General features: G+C 33.5%; 3 protein-coding genes across 7 annotated transcripts; all 3 read left to right on the forward strand.

Annotated features, from left to right (window-relative positions):
* Window positions 1–3,632: 3,632 nt before the first annotated feature.
* On the forward strand, window positions 3,633–5,856 carry LOC111810301 (RING-H2 finger protein ATL22). Its single transcript, XM_023696994.2, has 3 exons — window positions 3,633–4,224; window positions 4,302–4,467; window positions 5,302–5,856. The coding sequence occupies exons 1-3, from the start codon at window positions 3,691–3,693 to the stop codon at window positions 5,793–5,795; spliced, it is 1,194 nt and encodes a 397-aa protein (XP_023552762.2). The 5' UTR covers window positions 3,633–3,690; the 3' UTR covers window positions 5,796–5,856.
* A 439-nt stretch (window positions 5,857–6,295) lies between these two features.
* LOC111810226 (mitochondrial inner membrane protein OXA1) lies at window positions 6,296–12,395 on the forward strand. 5 transcript variants are annotated; one of them, XM_087117679.1, is made up of 11 exons: window positions 6,296–6,442; window positions 6,657–6,716; window positions 7,318–7,798; window positions 7,905–7,995; window positions 9,205–9,252; window positions 9,423–9,481; window positions 10,168–10,243; window positions 10,349–10,480; window positions 10,963–11,070; window positions 11,715–11,769; window positions 11,901–12,395. In XM_087117679.1, exons 3-11 carry the CDS (start codon window positions 7,323–7,325, stop codon window positions 12,167–12,169), a joined length of 1,314 nt encoding a protein of 437 aa, XP_086973805.1. In that variant the 5' UTR covers window positions 6,296–6,442; window positions 6,657–6,716; window positions 7,318–7,322; the 3' UTR covers window positions 12,170–12,395. The 5 variants fall into 5 exon arrangements, with proteins under 5 accessions (XP_086973805.1, XP_086973804.1, XP_086973806.1 ...); XM_087117677.1 differs by having other exon boundaries at window positions 6,297–6,442; window positions 7,314–7,798; XM_087117678.1 differs by lacking the exon at window positions 6,657–6,716 and having other exon boundaries at window positions 7,314–7,798.
* Window positions 12,396–14,145: 1,750 nt separating this feature from the next.
* Window positions 14,146–19,803, forward strand: LOC111810227 (long chain acyl-CoA synthetase 4). Its single transcript, XM_087117750.1, has 19 exons — window positions 14,146–14,462; window positions 14,981–15,044; window positions 15,152–15,241; window positions 15,338–15,394; window positions 15,586–15,634; window positions 15,764–15,840; window positions 16,010–16,049; window positions 16,165–16,259; window positions 16,551–16,718; window positions 16,904–17,014; window positions 17,090–17,177; window positions 17,392–17,458; window positions 17,782–17,857; window positions 17,962–18,079; window positions 18,214–18,459; window positions 18,549–18,688; window positions 18,792–18,974; window positions 19,077–19,196; window positions 19,524–19,803. The coding sequence occupies exons 1-19, from the start codon at window positions 14,311–14,313 to the stop codon at window positions 19,563–19,565; spliced, it is 1,983 nt and encodes a 660-aa protein (XP_086973876.1). The 5' UTR covers window positions 14,146–14,310; the 3' UTR covers window positions 19,566–19,803.
* The last annotated feature ends 91 nt before the right edge of the window (window positions 19,804–19,894 follow it).

A 19,894-nucleotide genomic window follows, 5' to 3' on the forward strand; every position in this document is an offset into this window, starting at 1 on the left:
TTCTTTCCTTCCACGCAATTGCCCACTAATTTTGTCGAAGTTTTATGAAATTGCCGCCACCGTCATTGGCCGTTGGGAATTCGTAAACAAAAATATATTTTAAAATGAATAATAAACTCGAGTTGGTTTAGTCAACCCTATTATAGGTTTAAGAGGACTCGTGAACCAACTAAATTCAACCTAAATGAGTTTGTAACTCAATCTAAATCGTTGAATCAAGTTGAGTTGATCGAGTTTTGAATCGCCCTAACTTTATGGGCATTTGAACTTTTGATCAACAATACATGTTGATTATTATTGATCTAGATTCAATTTGGCCAATGAGATAGTAATTTATGATTTATGTAAGGTTTAAAATGTTAATGTGATATAAATGTCAATATCACAAATGTTGATGCCAATAAAATATTTTTGATCAAATTGTAAAATATATTTTAAGTTTTTTAGTAAGGATAAAATATATATATATATATATATATATATAATTTATTTATTTATTTAGTTTACAAGATGAATGGTTGTCAACTTATATTGAGTTAGATAATAATTATTAAGCAGTTATGTTTTTTTTAATGAAAATATCGATTTCATATAGTTTCTAACATGGAATTTTTATAATTAATTTTTGTAGACTTTTAAAAGTTTATTACGAATTATTTTTAAAACAAAACGAAATTTTCGAACGGACCCTCAATTTCTCGTGTAATTAATTAACAAAATTGACACGCAAAGCTACAGCCTACAGCCCATGTGCCTTCTTGTAATTTCACAAATTTCCCCGGAATTAATTATTATTTAATTCTGGGCCTACACGTGTCAACTTTTATGATAAACATTCTCTTTTAATTAAAAAACATTTAATTAATTTTTAATCACGTAGTCGTGTGGTTTGGTGCTTAAAACAATTTTATTATGAAAATATATTATAAAATGTTTTATAATTCCCCTCAAATATTTAAAATAAATAAAACGCTTTTATTTTATCCAAGTAGGAAAAGAAAAAAAAAAAAACATTATTATTATTATTTTTTTTTTCTCATCTTTTCCCTCCAAAAATAAAAAATGAAGCATAATTTTCTAAATATAACAACTTTGTTGAAGTACATGTGTTTCTAAATCACGTGTTTTTCTCTAATTATTATATATTATATAAAATACAAAATAATTTTAATTATATTAAAATATGGAAATGGCACAAATAAAACATTGGTTACGCAACATTCCGACCGTCAACAATAGGAAAACGACATAGTTTTACATATTAAAGAAATAAGGATTTATTATTTTTTTTTTCTTTTAAGAATCTTTGGTATTACCTAATACATTTTGATGGGAAGCTCTATTTAACCTAATGTTTGAAAAATATCGAGTTCACATTTGGAGTCAAATCCAAAATATTTGCCTTAATTTCCTCGAACGGTTTCCTTACCTAAGGTGTAACGTGATTTCACATTATATTTTTGGTTTAAAGCCTTTTGTTTCGGGAAAAAAACATGACTATACCCGTTCATTTCAATATGAAAACTAGTAGGCTTATCGCGTAGATCAATTCGACTTGCATATGAGGAGAGTGAAGAGCCTTATATGTGTTAGATGATACCCACATCGGCTAATTTAGGGAATGATCATGGGTTTATAAACAAATAATTATCTCTCCATTGGTATAAGGCATTTTGGGGAAGCCCAAAGCAAAACCATGAGAGCTTATGCTCAAAATGGACAATATCATACTATTGTGGAGAGTCGTGTTTGTCTAACATGGTATCAGAGTCATGCCCTAAACTTAGTCGATTGGTAAATTCTCAAACATCGAACAAAGGACTCCAAAAGAAAAGGGATTCAAGCCTCCTCGAAGTCAGTAAAAAATGACTAACTAACAATATGGTCTTCCTTTTGATTTGATCGAGTTATAATCATCTATATTGTTAGTATAATATAAAAATTAATAACATAAATTGACGCGAGACATTTTTTAACACAAACAAACCGTTTATTATTATTATTATCGTCTTAGAAACCCAAGTAAATGCCCAATATCCTACTCTATGGGCCCACTGATGGGCTCCGATCAACCGGCAATTATTTGGGCTTTTTTACGGCCCAATATCCTACTTTATGGGCCCAACTGAACGGCTCCGATTAACTAGTATTCGTTTGGGCTTCATCCATTTACGGCCCAATATTCTATTACGGCCGGCTTAAGTGTTCTCTTTGCAAATTAGAGCGGCCGATTTTAGAAAAATAACCAAATTACTTTAAATATAGATTTCAATATTCAATATTTACTTTTATACACGAAGTAGCTTTTTCTTTTTTATTTACTAAAATACCATTTTGATGTTATACTTTGAATTTCATTTTTTTTTTATTAATCTACATATTCCGTCATTCATACACGAAAATTTATTGTTATAATTTAGTCATCTTCGATAAAAGTCAACTTTGAATAATTAAATTTAATTTTAAAGGTAGACTCGTTTTGGGCCATTAAAAGTAATATACTAAAATTGAACGAATTCAAAATAATATTTTTTTAAAAAATTATGAATGTAATTGGTGTTAAACACGACTCTTTACAATGGTATGATATTGTCCACTTTGAGTATAAGCTCTCGTGGTTTTGCTTTGGGCTTCCCCAAAAGGCTTCATACCAATCGAGTTAGTATTTCTCACTTATAAACTCATGATCATTCTCTAAATTAGCCGATGTGGGACTTTTATCATCCAACAGTTGGAACGAGGTAATTTCTAGACGTTGTTATAAAGGTCGATATCATTATTTGATAGTCAACTAAATCGTTATTAATGCAAGATAACAATGATTGATTGATGCTTTATGTTTCTTTCTTTTTAGTAAAATAGATGTGAAAGCTTAATACTCTTAGCTTTAAAAAAGCTAATTATAATTTTATATAATTTATTTAGTTATTCTTTTTGTTTAAGTTAATTACATTTAAAATTAATTAACGGTGTTTTTCATAATAATAATAATAATAACAATTAATGTTTTTTTGTCGGCATAATTTAATTTTTTTTAAGAATAAAAAAGTAAAGATATTGATTTTAATTTGTCTTATTGATATATTGGATTCACATCAATTTAATCTAAAAAAATTATATTCAAAATTACTCATTATGGTATGCTTGGTATAGTAATCACATGACACGTCATTATATATTTTTAAATTGGGACATTATCCTCATATTAACTGCTTGTTTAAATAATGCATTAATATTTAAATATGTCGCATGAGTATGAATCATGTGTTTGTGTATATATATATATAAGGATAAAATTGTCATTTCCTAACCCAACTTAAATTGGGATAAATAACTCATAAATATATATTTTTGGATTAAAATTTAATTAAAAGGGTAATTGGAAGAACATGCCATCAATATTAGAATAATGAAATAACTACAAAATTAGAAAATTATTTAATTTTAATTTAATAAATAAAAAATGCCATTTATTATTTTAAAACGTACCTTAGAATATGAGCCACTTAAAATATTTACAATAATCCACTTCGATAGCAGTCAAATCAAGTTGTGTGAATTTACAAATATACCCTTAATCATTGTAATTAATTAATTAATTAATTAATTTACGAAAACTCTGAATGTTCAATTGTTGAGCCTCATGCCTTTTCGGCTCTTCGTCTTCTTCTCTCCAATCGGAGCTTTCATATGGCCCCCTCCAAATTCTCCGTCGCCATCCTCCTCCTCCTTTTACGCTTATTGATTCTTGACGGAGCCGAATCGCAGTTTCTTTGCAAAAGTTCCTCCTGCAGTGGCGTTTCCTTGCCGGCCGTTCGATTTCCGTTTCGACTGAAGAATTCGCAGGATTCTCGATGTGGATTCCAGCCGGATTTCGACCTGTTCTGCAACAATCGAAGCCAGACGATTCTCACTCTCCCGAACGCTGGAGACCTCGTGGTGGAGTTTATTGATTACAGATTTCAGAGGCTGTGGATAAACGATCCGGATCAATGTTTTCCGAGACGACTAGTTGTAAACTCTTTTGATCTGGAGAACTCGCCGTTTGTTTCTAACTATCGATTAGAACAGTATACTGTCCTTAATTGCTCCTATTACGTCGATACGTTGCCGTTCGATCGTGTCCGGAAGATCAAATGTATGAGCGGCAGAAACCACTCTGTAATCAATGTGCCGAACAGAGACCTTAAGGCGGTTTCCGCTTTCCTGCCATCACCGTGTAACGTATAAATCGAAACATCGTCTTGTTAGGATTTGTTTTGAAATTAGTGATTTGATTTTGTGATTGTGATTATATTTAGGTTATCGCGACGAAGAGGCTTCCGTTGACAGGGATGGAGCTTGAAGAAGGAATGGTGGTGAATTGGAGCGAGCCAGATTGCGGATATTGCGAGATGCGCGGTGGAGATTGTGGATTCAAAAGCAATTCGAGTGCCGAAATCGAGTGTTTCAATCTTCCAAACGGCGGTATGTTAATTTGATTGTTCCATTCTCTCTATATCTCTTCTGAATTTTCTCTCCGCCGGGGATATTTGTGAACTCGAGAGAGGCGAGTGGAGTTTTTTTACCGGTGATCGGACGGTGGAATAATTCAACTAAAAAGAGTGCGAAGGGCGAGTGGTCTTTTAAGACTAACAAACATGTGTCTGTTTCATCCCACACCTCGGTTAATTTGAGATAAACTTACGAAGTCTTTTGAAAAGTCGAAAGTAAAGCCATAATAACTTAGGCTCTCTACCTCCACACAATTTTAAGAAAAAGATAATTATAATTGTGTTTTTTTTTAAATAATAATTATTCTTTATTTATTTTCCGCTTATTTATTGCAATTTTGGGTTCTAAAAGATTAGTATTTAGTGCTTGAGTTTTATTTTTGCTTCTCAATTTACTCATTAAATTTCGTCAATTAACATTATATATATATATATATATATATAAATTTAGTCTTATATTTTAGTCGAAGATGACTTTACATGATTTAATATTAGTGGAGGGGACAAAAAAAAAAAAAAAAATAAATAAATAAATAAGTAATTTTTTATTTTTTTGGGAAGTGTCACATCAATTTGTATTACCTAACGAGATTAGAGATAAAATGGGAGAGTTTGAAAAGAATTAGGCCTAAAATATTGGTGAACTGAAGTTTGACTGAATCAAATAATAATAATAATAATAATAATAATAATAATAATAAATAAATAAATAAATAAATAAACCAAAATCGACGTTTTAGTTTGTTTATAAAAGAAATTGGTTTGACCAATTATTATAATAATTAAATAACAATTTATGTTTTTTCAGGTATTCCACGGGGTGCCAAATACGGGTTGATCATCGGCGTGGCAATCCCAGGCGTCCTCTTCCTTATTGGGCTGATCTGTTTCATCTGCGGCAAGTTCAAGGCCTTTGCTCGCCTCAATAGTCCATCATCATATCTCTCTCCTTCAATGGGCCGCCAGCCCACTTCCGCCGTAGCAGGCCTCGATGGGCCGACAATTGAATCATTCCCCAAAACCATATTGGGCCAGAGCCGACGACTCCCAAAGCCCAGCGACACCACTTGTGCTATTTGCCTGTCGGAGTATCAGCCGAAAGAAGCGATCAGAACCATTCCAGATTGTGGTCACTTTTTCCATGCCAATTGCGTCGATGAGTGGCTTAAATTAAATGCCACGTGTCCAGTGTGCCGGAGCTCGCCGGAGGATTCCTCCGCAACCTCCACACCTTCTCAGACTGTGTCGGTGTCAATGCCGACGTCCCCGGGGTCGGTAGGGTCATTGCCACGTCATGACTAGTGAAGGTTGTTAAGTTGTTTGCGTTTTGTGTATATATATAGATGGATGCTTCTGCTTTCAATCTTAGCATAATTTTGACAAATTTTTGTTTATTTTTTATTTTTTAATTTTAGTTTGGTTTTTAAAAAATTGACGATTTTTACCATTTGTTATGAAAATCACATATATTTGTAAATTAAGGTACAAAACTAATCATAATTTCAATATACCTTTGTCACTCAAAATAAAAGAATATTATTAAATTAATATAAAATATTATCGAACTGTCCAGTTACCAAAATAAAAAATATTATTATACTAATATAATTCCGCCAAATCAGTAATTAGCAATTTAATTGTAATATTCAAAATGGACAAAATCTTTTTTCCGTATAATATATTATAAATATATGATATTACTAATATTATTATTTTCCCAAAATAAAATAATATTTATACTCAATTTTGAGATTTAGTGGTGTATATATATTTTAGTTTTTAATAAGGGTAAAAAAGACTTTTCACTTGATTTTTTTTTTCGCCCTTCTAAACCCAAAACCTTGATTTGCATCTCTTCGTAAGCGCCACGCTTCGATTCCGGCACTGTTCTTCCGGCCTCCTCCCTTCTCCGCCTCCGTCCTCGCGATCACTGTCGAGCTCTCAATCAGGTACTTCTTTTCGTTACTTTTTTTTTTTTAATGTTCTGTTCACCATCTTCTTGACCATCTCCTAATCTGATTAGTGTTCGTTCTGGATGTGCGTTTTATGCAGTCTTACCTAACTCGAATCGCTTAACTCGTTGTTTTTCCTTTCATTGTTTACCCTTTTATTTCACTCTATGGCTAAAGCAACATCCAAACCAAACTAATCTATCACTTGCAGCTGAAAAGCAAGCGAGCAATCTGAGAAAATTAATCAATTACATGACTGTGCTCTAGACAGGTAATTTCAATTGACTTCTTAGAAAGATTGTCTTAAGATTCAATTTGGAGGTAATAAAATGATAGGTGCGCATACATTTGGTCCCTTCCTGATAGTCATAGGCTCGAAATTTCTTTAATGCTGTCTTGGGAGTTGGAGGTATTGATTTCTGACTCTTATCTATTGGTTTGATGGATGTTTGAATTCACTCGAGAAAATTTCCCGCTATAACTAAGAAGAGAATCAAATTATTGTTATTATTTTGGGGGGAGCGGAAAGAGAGTTTACTCAAATAGCTCCAGTACGGGAAGAAAGGAGGAACGTGAATCAACGGTTGAGGTTGATGAATGTGATTCTAGTGGGCAAAAAAGTTCGGCCAATGCATGATTTGGATGAAAATAAAGTAAATTCTTGGAGCACTCTGGGCTGTGCTCCCATTGATGTGGAAAACCAATAATTAGGCATACTGGATTAAATTTGGTGTTTAGTCTGTTCTTACCATATTAAGAATGTCTTTCAATACGGCTTTAAAATATTTTTCTTGCTTTCCAACGTAATTGTTTCATGGTTAATTCTGCAATCAATTTTTTAATATGATTACTTGTTGTTTGTCGGTAGACAGTATCAATGGCTTACAGGCGCAGCCTTTGCACAAGAGCAAATCTTATAGCCCGGCAGTGTCATCCATCGATTAGTATTTTCGGTCATACTAATGACCGTAAAAATGAACATTTGGATGGAGATTCAATTTCCCATGAAAAAATCAATAGTTTCCTGCAGAGCAGATCATTTGGAACCAGCTTTAACAAGTCATCCAGGTCTAATTTTTTTACTCATGATAGAAAATATCCAAACACTTTCCTCTCGTCGAGCGCTGGTTCCTTTTTCTGCCGCTACATGTCAAGTACTATTGGCGAAGGGTCTGAAAAAATTGAATTCATGAGTGATGTTGCAGAAGTTCTCACAGATACAACCGTTCAATCAGCTGTATCTCAGGCTTCTGTTGCTGATGAAGTAGCCATTGCTGCTGCTGATTCTTTTCTCTCTGTCAAGGGTGTGCAGTACTTTATAGATGGTATTCATTCTTTTACTGGATTAAATTGGTGAGGATCCGCAATTTTTCATACTTGTATTTCTTTATCATATATTTTGCCATGAACTTCTTATAGCTAACTGTTCACTGATAATCTAACTTTTGGAATCCGTCAGGTGGGCTTGCATTGTATTAACAACCCTACTGATCCGTGGTGCAACAGTCCCACTTTTGATAAATCAACTAAAATCTACTGCAAAGCTTACTGTATGTCAGTTTTTTATGCACTCGATTTTCCATGTTTACTCCAACTTCAATTTCTAGATGCAAATTCTTCGATTTTAGCACTTGTTCATAATTTATTGTTCTTTTGGGTTACTGTAGCGTCATCAAGGGATTTATTTTGAGCTTTCGACCCAGTGCCTTGGCACTGGAACCTTAGAACAATAGTCAATACAGCTCATAGTCCTCATTCTCAACCAAGGAGCAGTCTTTTAATAAATCTCTGATATTGACGTGACTCAAATTGTGGTTGTTGTAGATATTTTTTTCCATGAGTTTCTATTTCTTTCTCTAAGACACATGCATCCTTTAACACTAAGTGTTATCTGGGTGGTAAGGGCTGTGAGGATACTTAGAGTCAGAGATAGCTTGTAGTCTCTGTTTGGAAACTTAATAGTTGGAAATCCTCGTTGTTCTTGGTTTTTTGAGGCGGTCTTGTAGTGAGCAAAGCCTTCCCGAGGTTAAGGGGGTGTCCCATGAACAAAATTGCTAGGAGTGAAGCCTCTGATGTCCTAGTTATCCAAAAAAAGGGTGGGAAAAAAGAAAATATACATCCTTTTTGCTTATCTTAATTGCTGCCACTTTGTGTCTAGAGAGCTGGTTAATTAGAGCCAGGAAGAAGGTAAGTTGGCTGCAAATTGGAATTCTGACCTTGTATGTCTGTTCATTCGTTTCATTGAATTGGCATGATGAACTTAATATTTTATATTTCTTCTGCTTCTTCGTTTGCATTTAATTCTAACAATGATCTAATGGAAGGGAAAAACATGCATGTGGATATGTTCTTATGATGTAGTCCCACATTCTTTTTCTAGCTGTATAGAGAATTTTCTAGCTTGTTATTAAATTCAACATATCTTTATATCCTTGCTCAACCAAATTTTTGGGTGATGCAATTTGATCATGCTACAGAGGCTAAAGAATGGTGAGGTTCGCAACTTTTAGGGTTCACCCACTTGTTATGGCGGGAGCTGTCACCTTCTGTGATAGAATTAATTTGTGGCATTGCTGTTATCTCTTTTAACCTTTTCCCTCTGGCTTTTGTTGCACTTTCTGCATCTTTTACTATGTTATCAGTTTTAATGTGATGCAAGCTTATATGCTGATATTTCACTATTGTGAAATATATGCAACTTTTAATTGGGGATTGTGGCGTTTGATTAAAGATTGAATCAAGTCTCATTTGTTGTATAGTTGTTAAGGCCTCACTTGGAGGAAGTTAAGACGGAGATGCAAGAAAAGGTATCTTGTCCAATTCTTGTATTTATATGCGATCAGTATCATTTATTGATTATCATATCACAATTTTTCTTTAATGTAAAAGCAAGTGTATTTCATGCACCACTTTACTCACTCTTTGAAAAATTGTAATGAAGTTATATAGTTTTTTCCCCTGTTTTCTTTTTCATCAGGGTATGGATCCCAGGGCTGTTGCTGAGGGTCAACAAAAAATGAAAAAACTTTTTAATGAGTAAGTTCACTTTTTAAAACTTGAGACACATCAAATTGAAATAGCGTTCTGTGGCTTAAGTGTGTCTGTGTGTGACCAAGAGAAAGGTAAGGAAAATTAGCTGAAGTAATGACCAGCTAACTTCTCAATCCCACGAACAAGATGGCTTTCAAAATTGGAAGTCAGAAGAGATGGATCCTCCTGCAACCAAATAATACAGATCAGGAGGTTTTTGGTAAAAGCTAGCTGTTAGGCCCCCAATAGTGAATAGTTTTAAATATGTCCATATTGCAGTGGTTAATTTTCTTGATTGGGCTGTGGTTGAAGTCACTTGAACAGGGAAACAAATGTTATTATTTTGTTTGCTAAATGTTTAGTATCTCAAACTTGCCATAATTTTTTTTGTCCTTTTAATATATACAATAGCATTCTTATTTTTTGAAATAATGTCGCAGTTTTATAGCTTGTGAAATCATTATTTTATATTAGTAACAAAAGTTCATAAACGAACAAAACTATTCTTATTTGTGGTGGCAGGGGGTTATGAACAAAATAATAAAAAAGTGATAAAACGTGATTGTAGATCATTTTCATCTAGCAACCTTTCTTTCGCAAATCAGTGTGCTTTGGTTTTCTCTTTGACCTCTCTGGAGGTTTCGACATACTGTTTTTGGTTGGTCTTCAGTTTCATGAGTTTGTCCTTGCAGGTTTGGTGTGAGCCCATTTACTCCATTGAAGGGACTTTTTATTCAGGGTCCTGTCTTCATCAGTTTTTTCCTTGGGGTAATGTATTTTTTATACTTAGGAATGACTAATGATAAATCATTTAGGTATTGACGTATAGTGTTTATTACTTTTATTGTTCTCAATCATTATTTTCTTTGGCAGGTCTCAAACATGGCAGAGAAAATGCCTTCTTTTAAAAATGGTGGAGCATACTGGTTTGTTGATCTCACGACTCCAGATACTATGTACATTTTTCCAGTTTTAACTGCGCTGACATTCTGGATCACCGTGGAGGTAGACATTCGTAAATTTGTAGTTGTCTACTTTCCCAAACCTGCAGTTATGGCTTGTTATGGATTAGATACATGGATCCCTTCTTTATGTTTAATATTATTTTGTTTCTTTTCTTTTTCCTGGTACTTGTACTAGACTAGTCGTTTGTAGCATCACAGTAGCATAAATCTTGGACCAATAAAAAATCTAGCAAAGTCTCCATGGAGTAACCATTGGTAGTAGAATGAAACTGAGCTTAATTTGCTGAAGTTGAAACGAAATTGCTTCCCTAATCACTTATTTAGAGCCACTTGAGAATTATTTTTCTTTCATCTTCATCTTCATCTGCATCATCTGCATCCGCATCTTCCCATGAAGATCGATTCACTTGACCGGTTTCATAACTTTTATTTTCCTTTTGTTTTTGTTAACAATATTATTTCTTTTTTGTAGTAGTATATTACACAAATAATCTTAAATTCTGACTGCTTTCATTTTCTCAGTACAACATGCAAGAAGGTATGGAAGGTAATCCTATAGCTGCCACAATGAAAAATGTGATGAGGGGTCTTGCTATAGCTACGGTTCCCTTGACCATGAATTTTCCAAAGGTATTTGCCATTTTTTTGTACCAGGAAAAATGCTTTTGTTTGTTTCCTTCTGGGTTGAGTGCAAGCACCGGACATCAAGCAGTCACCTCATTCTGGCTCTCAATTTTGTTACTGGCATTAATTTTAATGTTTGCACTTTCTCTAGTAGTCATGATAATATAATGCCAAGATCTGAAGCGAAGTTGATGGTTAGTTGCATCCTGCACTTTTGTTCTTCGCTTCACATCTTAAAGTCTTTTTTAAGTTTTGATTTCTGAAATCAGTAATTATTAACTCTATGACAAGATCTGAAGCGAGATTGATGGTTTAAGTAACATACATGTACACATCTATGATTTATTGTGCATTTTGATAAATTTTTTATTACATGTATTTGGTAGAACCGGGGGTCTTATATTAAAAAATCACTAAGTAATCTGTAAGTGATAAGTTCCATCATAGTATGAAGAGAATATCTTACACATAAAAAGTCATCTAATGCTGCATCATGTATATGATTGTGCTTGGGAGTTTATGCTACAAGATCCTTCTTTTCCTTACAAGCTTCATAATACCTGGAAATTGGATTGTGGCATTGGATGGGGAATAGCTTCCCTTGTATATCTCAACTTTTATCAGGTCACTTACTCTGGTATTACATGCAGGCAATATTCTGTTACTGGGTTACGTCTAACGTGTTCTCACTTGTATACGGGATTGGTGAGTTGTTCAAGCTCCTAGTTATCACCATTGATCTTTTACTGTTTTCCTCTGATTAATAGATTTGTATAGTTTTCTGCTGTTCACTTTTCCCCCTGACAAATCTGAATGACATGTTCGACAATTTTCAGTTCTCAAAGTCCCCGGGGTTAAGAAGGCATTGGGTGTTCCAGAAATACCTGTAGCAAACACCAATACCACTCCACAACCTGCCTTCTCGTTTCTTACAGCTATGAAACAAGCAACAGCAGCACCTGAACCTACCGCCACCACATTAACAGCTGAACTGTCACCGTCGCAAGACCGGAAAATCCCATCATCGTCGGTCATCAGTCAGAGGCTTAGAAGTTTGGAAAAAGAAGTGAAGGGAAGGAAAAAGATGAAGAACAAGAAAAAGTGAGGGTTATACTTCAGTTTCAGGTATTGATGTGTTATTACATTTATTTAACTTTCTGTAGTTTCGATAATTTTGATACCCCAGGAAGAGATAGAGATATTAGAAAAGAAAATAAATTGTTTGCTTGTAAGAAATTCTACAAGTTGAATCTGAATTTTGGATTTTTGAAAAGAATACTTTGTAAAACAGAGCTGAGATATTAGAAAAGTGTTGGATGATCTGTGTTTAAGGTGTTGTTGTAAAGTCAAGAAGTTGGTTATGCTTAAATAACAAACTCCAAATTTAAAGTGTTCACACAAGATGAATGAACCATTTGAAGAAGCTCACCAATCAACCAACAACAAATGACCCAATTGAATGAGAGTAGTATTAATTGCTTCTGGGATGCTATGATTAAATGCTTATCTTATTAACTGTTCATGTTCTTTTGGTCCTTTCTTTTGGGTTTATCAATAATTTAAATATTTTGATCATCAATTTAAAGCAATTTTTATATTTTGTGCAACTTAATTAGGCATTATTTGAACACATAAATAAAGAAAAAACACCCAAAATTAGGAAAAAAATTCTACGAGTTGGATAACCAACCCAATTGAAGGTCCATTTTGGAAGCAAATTACAATAAGTTTCGCCATAATTGTGACGTTTGATTTTTTGCCCAATTTTATGATATAGTTTCATACTATATAAGGATAGGTTTTGACTTTATTTATATTTATCTTGTATTAAAATCTCGTTAAACTTTATACTTTCAATTATATATGAAAATTCTGTATTAAAATTTTAGAATTCTATTAAATACAGAATTTTCATATATAATTGAAAGTTTATAAAGGACGGCCATATTAAATCTTTTAAAGGTAAATTTAAAATTTTTAAAATTTATTAGACGGGTTATAACAATAATGAATATTTTAGAGACACGTTTAAAATTAAACATAAATTCCCAACTAACCTGATGTGTATAGCCAACTTCCAGAACTCTCTCCTTAATTCAATTATTCACTCATTTATCCAATTTTTAATTTTCTTTCTATCCATTAACAAATATTTTTGCCGCATCAAAATTAATGAAAAAAAAATTATTACGCAAAATTTTTAGAACTGGTTAATTACTAAAAAAAAATACCCATTTGTATCAAGAATCCATCAAAATTATTTGAAAAATTAATTAAATTGTTGTATATAATTCATGAAAATAGTAAATAATTTAAATAAAATTTAAATGTAATGATTTTCATATGATTTCCATCGTTTTTTTTTAACAAAATAAATAAAATATTTTATTTATTTATTAAAAAAAACAATGGAATACGTAAACCCCACATAAATTTGGTATTTTAAGAAAAATATTAAATGTTGACGTGGACCGTTTATTAACTCTACAAAATCCAATCCCAAACGGGTCTACCCAATCCCAACCTCATTCAAGTTTATTCTCTCCCCCACAAATAAAATAAAATACAATAAAAATAAATCTCTGTGGGGCCCACTAAAATTACATTTATTTCTCCCCCATTCAGTTTCAGTAATTATTTTTTTTTATATTAAATATTTTTAAAGAAATGTAAAGTTTTTATTATTGTTGCGTCTTTTCCTCTTTCTAGAAAATTAAATTCATTTTTAATATCAAATTTGTAAAAAGAATAATAATAATAATAATAATGAAAAACTTTGCTTATATGAATATAATTCAATCATATTTTTATTAATAAATAACGTTTTTTAAGTGTATATTAATTAAAATGTTAAAATTTTGGACCCATATATTAAATTTAAAACTTATGTGGAGTAAGTACAATATGTCATTTATTGTTTGGCTATATATCACATCATAGTGCACCATAATATTTAAAAAATGTAATTAAATTTTAAAGAAATTGAGGGGCTAAATTGGTAATACCAAAAAAGTGAGGGACTAAATTTGTAATTATTTTCGTGAAGGAAGAAAAAGAAGAAAAGTGGGTGTATTTACCACATACGCCACTTGGTCAGGTCACCCATAGCCACCGGTCTTCACGACTTCTGTACTTTGATGTCTGTATAAAACCAACTTCAGCTTCTCAAATTCATCGAAATTTGAAGGATTCATACACTACAGACTCGTTATTTGGATTGTTGCTCTGTAAAGCGGAGGCTGAAGGATGTCGCAGATGAAGTATTTGATTCAGGTGGAGGAGTCTAAGGCCGCCATTGATGGAAGGCCTTCGATTGGACCTGTTTACAGAAGTATTTTCGCTAAGGATGGGTTTCCGCTTCCCATTGAAGGATTGGATAGCTGTTGGGATATATTTCGGTGTGTTTTCTTCACTATCTACTTTGTTGCTGTGAAAAACCGCTACTAGATTCTGCATTTTGTGCTCTGTTTTGGTATTCAGTTGTGGAAGGAAACTAAGTGGAAATGGTTTCCTGTTTTATTGATATCGTTAGTTAAGTTAAGTTCAGTTCGATTAGTTTTGTTCAAAGTTTCGAAGTTCATTGTTGTTGTTTCTGCTGCTTTAATTGGAACTGTCGTAGTTTAAATTGCTTGAGATTAAAATGTTTTTTTCTTTAGATATAAATTATTGTATCATGATAGGTGTCTGTATTCTGCTTGCTCTGTTCTTATTTTCATATTTGAGCTTCATCCTCCTTCGCTGTTCCATTATTTTTTTCTTGTTTCTGAGCTTTGATCAACACCTTTCTCTCGGCTCTCAGCTGTGCATGAGCTTATCATGTTGAGGCCTTCGTATTTCTATGCAATCCTTCCGGGGAAAAGTTTGGGGAATATTACGCAGTGTATCAATTTATTCATTGATTCCTGTTGTATTGCAGGTTGTCAGTGGAGAGAAACCCTGGTAATCGAATGCTTGGCCGACGTGAGATTGTGAATGGGAAGGTATATGCATCTTGCATATAATCCAGACGCCCCAAAGTGTTGTTTTTGTTTTTCTATCATCTACTAAGACCTTGCAATAAGTTGTATCTTGGATCTGTTTATCGCAGGCTGGTAAATATGTGTGGCTAACATATAAGGAAGTGTACGATATGGTCATAAAAATTGGAAATTCTTTGCGCAGTCGTGGTTTTGAGGAAGTAAGTTTCCATCCTCACGAGGTTATTCGATTCATTTATGCAAGTACATCTCTGCAAATCTTGTGGATTAATGCTTTAACTAATCTCTATTTATAGGGAGCAAAATGTGGTATCTACGGTGCCAATTGCTCAGAGTGGATAATAAGCATGGAGGTAGAGTTTAACTTTTGCTCCTGACTTCTTTCTTGATACCGTTCATCTTTTATCTTCTTCGAGAGTTTTTTCTTTAACTGTTAATGCATTTGTGGATGACTTGGAACTTGTCTCTGTATTCTTGACATCCGTCTAAGTTATTGCTACTTTATTCTAGACGAATATTGCATGACATTGAAGTTCACTTGCAGGCATGTAATGCTCATGGGCTCTATTGTGTTCCCTTGTACGACACATTAGGTATGCTTGTTCTAAATTTATAATTATATTGTGTGGTTTGAGTATAATATCAAGCACGCTCTGTATCTCTTTCATCAGTAAAATAAAAGGAAGCTGATGAACTTTCTATCATACTGATTCATTGTTCAGGCGCTGGAGCTGTGGAATTTATTATTTGCCATGCAGAGATTTCTGTTGTTTTTGTAGAAGAGAAGAAGCTTCCTGAGGTACCGACTTATATGGTGGAAGTCAGAAGTTTATTATCTTTATTTTTGAATTACATATATGCAGATTAAATATGCATCTTTACTCTCTGAGAATTTAGTATCTTCATTTATGCAGATTGACTTCTACTGGGTAGTTTTGATCATATGAAGTTTATATTTTTCTTTTCAGGTCTTGAAAACATTCCCAAGCACAACCAAATACTTGAAAAGTAAATTTTTATTTCTATTTAGATTCTCATTCCAATGATGTGCCTATTGAAGCAACATTTTCATTTTTTTTTTATTTTTTATTTTTATTAAAAGATTTCATTTGTTTGTTTGTAGCAATTGTGAGTTTTGGCAAGGTTGCACCTAATCTAAAAGAGGAGTTTGAGAAGTATGGGCTTGAAATATTTTCTTGGGATGAATTTTTGCTTCTGGTAAGTATTATATTTGATCTCTTGGCTCACCTGCATAAGGTCACCCTTGTTAAATAATTTAGTATCTTGCCTGAAACTCTTTGTCTCAACTGCACAAAGTTTTCCATGGTAACATTTTGTTTGGAAATGTTGTTTTCACTTCTGAGTATGGATGATGAACTGATAACTTCATCATTAAGATAATCTAGGTATATATGGATGATGAACTGAAATGTTGTTTCCACTTCCTTCATTTCTCATCACAATGAGAAAAGTATTACTCATCAAATTTTTGGTGTCTGCTTTAAACAGGGTGAAAATCAGCATTTTGATCTCCCTATGAAAAAGAAAAGTGACATTTCCACAATCATGTATACAAGTGGGACTACTGGAGATCCCAAAGGAGTGATGATATCAAACAAAAGCATAATTTCACTTATAGCTGGTGTCCAGCGTCTATTAGAGAGTGTAAATGAAGAGGTAGTTTTCCTTAGTAAATTTGTACTTCACAATCTTTTATCTATGATAACCTGGAAATGAAAATTTAACCAACATAACCTATGGAACAGTCGATCTAGATTGATATGCATTGTATTTCTCGTGTCTAATAGCACAATTTCTTACTTATCTCTCTCTCTCTCTCTCTCTCTCTCTCTCTCATACAGATGAATGCGAAAGATGTCTATTTGTCATACCTTCCACTAGCACATATCTTTGACCGGGTACTCGAGGAGTTGTTTATCTTACATGGTGCCTCCATTGGGTTTTGGCGTGGGGTGAGTAATCATTTGATTTTCTTCATGCACCAAATATAAGGTTTGTAAATGTTCCTTACCATTTTTATTCTGCAGGATGTTAAACTATTGGTTGAAGATATTGGGGAGCTCAAACCTAGCATTTTCTGTGCCGTTCCACGTGTTTTAGATAGAATTTATGCTGGTAAGCTGTCCATGTGTGAACTATATGATTTTGATGTCGTCATAATCCTTTTTGCCTGATAATAATAATTGAGGACATGTGTCTCTATACGCAAAACCAATTGTATGAATTGAAGTACTGGTTTTATCTCTTTGGTCTGTGGATGCTAATATTTTTACTTGAATGCAAGTTCATATCTCCCATGATCAAAATAATTGTTATTATATTTTCTCAGGGTTGACTCAGAGATTAGATGCAGGGGGATTCTTTAGGAAGACATTATTCAATCTTGCATACTCACAGTAAGTCAGTTTCACTTCGGTTAATTTTCTTAAAATATGCGTGGTAAATAGTGCTGATGAGTTTTAAATGTTATCCTATTTTTTTTGGAAGATAGTTTTATGAACTGTGGCATGTGATATGTGTATACAAACTCGCCTATGTTGGGCATGGTTCATTAACTGCCTTAGAACTTGATGATAATTTGATCTACATTTTTTTTTTTTTTTTTTTTTTAATTTTATCACAGAGGGTGTTTCTAGGGTATTGTTATGAACTCAAAACTTCACCAGTTATTGATTATTTCTCTTATTGTTACTCTAATCGGTTTTATCCTTTGGTGCAGTAAATATGGTAACATGCAAAAGGGGCATAAACATGGCGAGGCATCTCCCATTTGTGACAAACTTGTCTTCAGTAAGGTGGCATTTTTTTTCTTTCGTGTCGCACCTCCTAATTGACATGATAATCCTCAGATTTACTAAAATTTTAAATTCATATTTTGTTCTCGTGGGTTCTCTATCAGGTAAAGCAAGGGCTGGGAGGTAATGTGAGACTTATTCTCTCTGGAGCTGCACCACTAGCTACACACGTAGAAGCTTTCTTGAGAGTTGTGGCATGTGCACATGTTCTACAAGGATATGGTATATAATCCCGGCAGTATATTCTGAAGTTTCTGCTCTTCATGGACTCGTATAGATATCTTATAATTTTTTGGCATTCCTTCACTTTTTGTTCCTTCCATATTTCAATGATGATTATGTTCATGCTAATGTAGGTTTGACAGAGACTTGTGCTGGGACTTTTGTCTCATTGCCAAATGAACTGTCAATGTTGGGAACAGTTGGCCCTCCAGTGCCGAATGTGGATGTCTGCCTAGAATCTGTACCCGAAATGGGATACGATGCCCTTTCAACTACACCACGAGGTGAAATATGTGTGAGGGGAGAACCATTGTTTTCTGGATACTACAAGCGTGATGACCTAACCAATGAGGTTATGATTGACGGTTGGTTCCATACAGGTAATCTTAATCCGTGCAATAAAACTCATTCCTCTGTTTTCTATGGTTTGTTATCATAAATTTACCTCTTCTTTTTCCATTTTCTTTAGGTGATATTGGTGAGTGGCAATCGGATGGCAGCTTGAAAATTATTGACCGCAAGAAGAATATTTTCAAACTTTCTCAAGGAGAATATGTTGCCGTGGAAAATTTGGAGAATATTTATGGTCTTGTATCTGCTATAGACATGGTATTTGCTAAACTTTTGTCAGCTTTAGAAATGTTTTGTATACATTAGAAAGAAATCTTCAGTTATTTGTGCCTTATGCATGGTATTCTATTGTTCAATTTAGATCTGGGTCTACGGGAACAGTTTTGAGTCCTTTCTAGTTGCAGTTGCTAACCCCAACAAGCTAGCACTCGAACGTTGGGCAAACGAAAACGGAATCGAAGGGGACTTTGATGCACTTTGTGAGGATAAGAGGGCAAAGGACTACCTACTTGGGGAGCTCAACAAAATTGCAAAAGAGAAGAAGGTTCTATTTCCTGCCGATTTGCTAGACTTCTTTTGATTTGACTAAACAAATATTTACTCGATTGTCAAAAAGTAACATGAATCCCACTCTTGTTCTTGGCAGTTGAAAGGCTTTGAGTTTATTAAAGCCATTCACCTTGATCCTCTACCATTTGATATGGAACGCGACCTTATAACTCCAACATACAAGAAGAAGAGGCCTCAGCTGCTAAAATATTATAAGGTTCGTATTCGAATAACGACCTATCTCCCTTCAATTAAATCAAATTCCCCGAACTTGCCAAACTTATTCGGGATAAAATAAATTACTTAGAAATAATCATTAGAACTTGAATGAATTTAAACTTCATGGTACTCGACCTTTATCTTAAAACACATAATCGTTGTGCTTTGGCCCTAAATTTTTGCTCATTGGCATTCAGTTTTTTTGCATTTAGTTTCTGAGGTGTTGTTTACTTCATCCATTCTCTATTTCGTAAATGACGTGTTTGGAATAGTTTTCCAATATCTTTAGGCTGCGTTTATTACATTTTTTGTTCTTTTTGTGCAGAATGTAATTGACAGCATGTACAAAAATTCAAAGAAGCCCTAATGACTGAAGACGACATTTATGGAATCCATTGCCAGACTACAGTGTTTCTATTGAAATGATACTTTCTTACTGTACATATGGGTCACTAATCCACCTAATCGATCCATTTATGTGAATGACAAATCTGTACTTTTAGGGGACATGGAAATTGACCCAAACATCTCTGCTATATTGAATCAATTTGTTGTGTATTATAGACAGATATCATTTTAAATTGGGGATGCCTGTTTTGAAGTTACTACTTTGACAAACAAGTAAAAATTACTACATTTTATCGTTGAAACTTATGAAGGACTAGAGAGACCAAACTGAGATGACACTTAAATATC

This window comes from Cucurbita pepo, chromosome 14 (genome assembly GCF_057944985.1).
Source record: "Cucurbita pepo subsp. pepo isolate OVF chromosome 14, ASM5794498v1, whole genome shotgun sequence".
Classification (NCBI taxonomy): domain Eukaryota; kingdom Viridiplantae; phylum Streptophyta; class Magnoliopsida; order Cucurbitales; family Cucurbitaceae; genus Cucurbita; species Cucurbita pepo.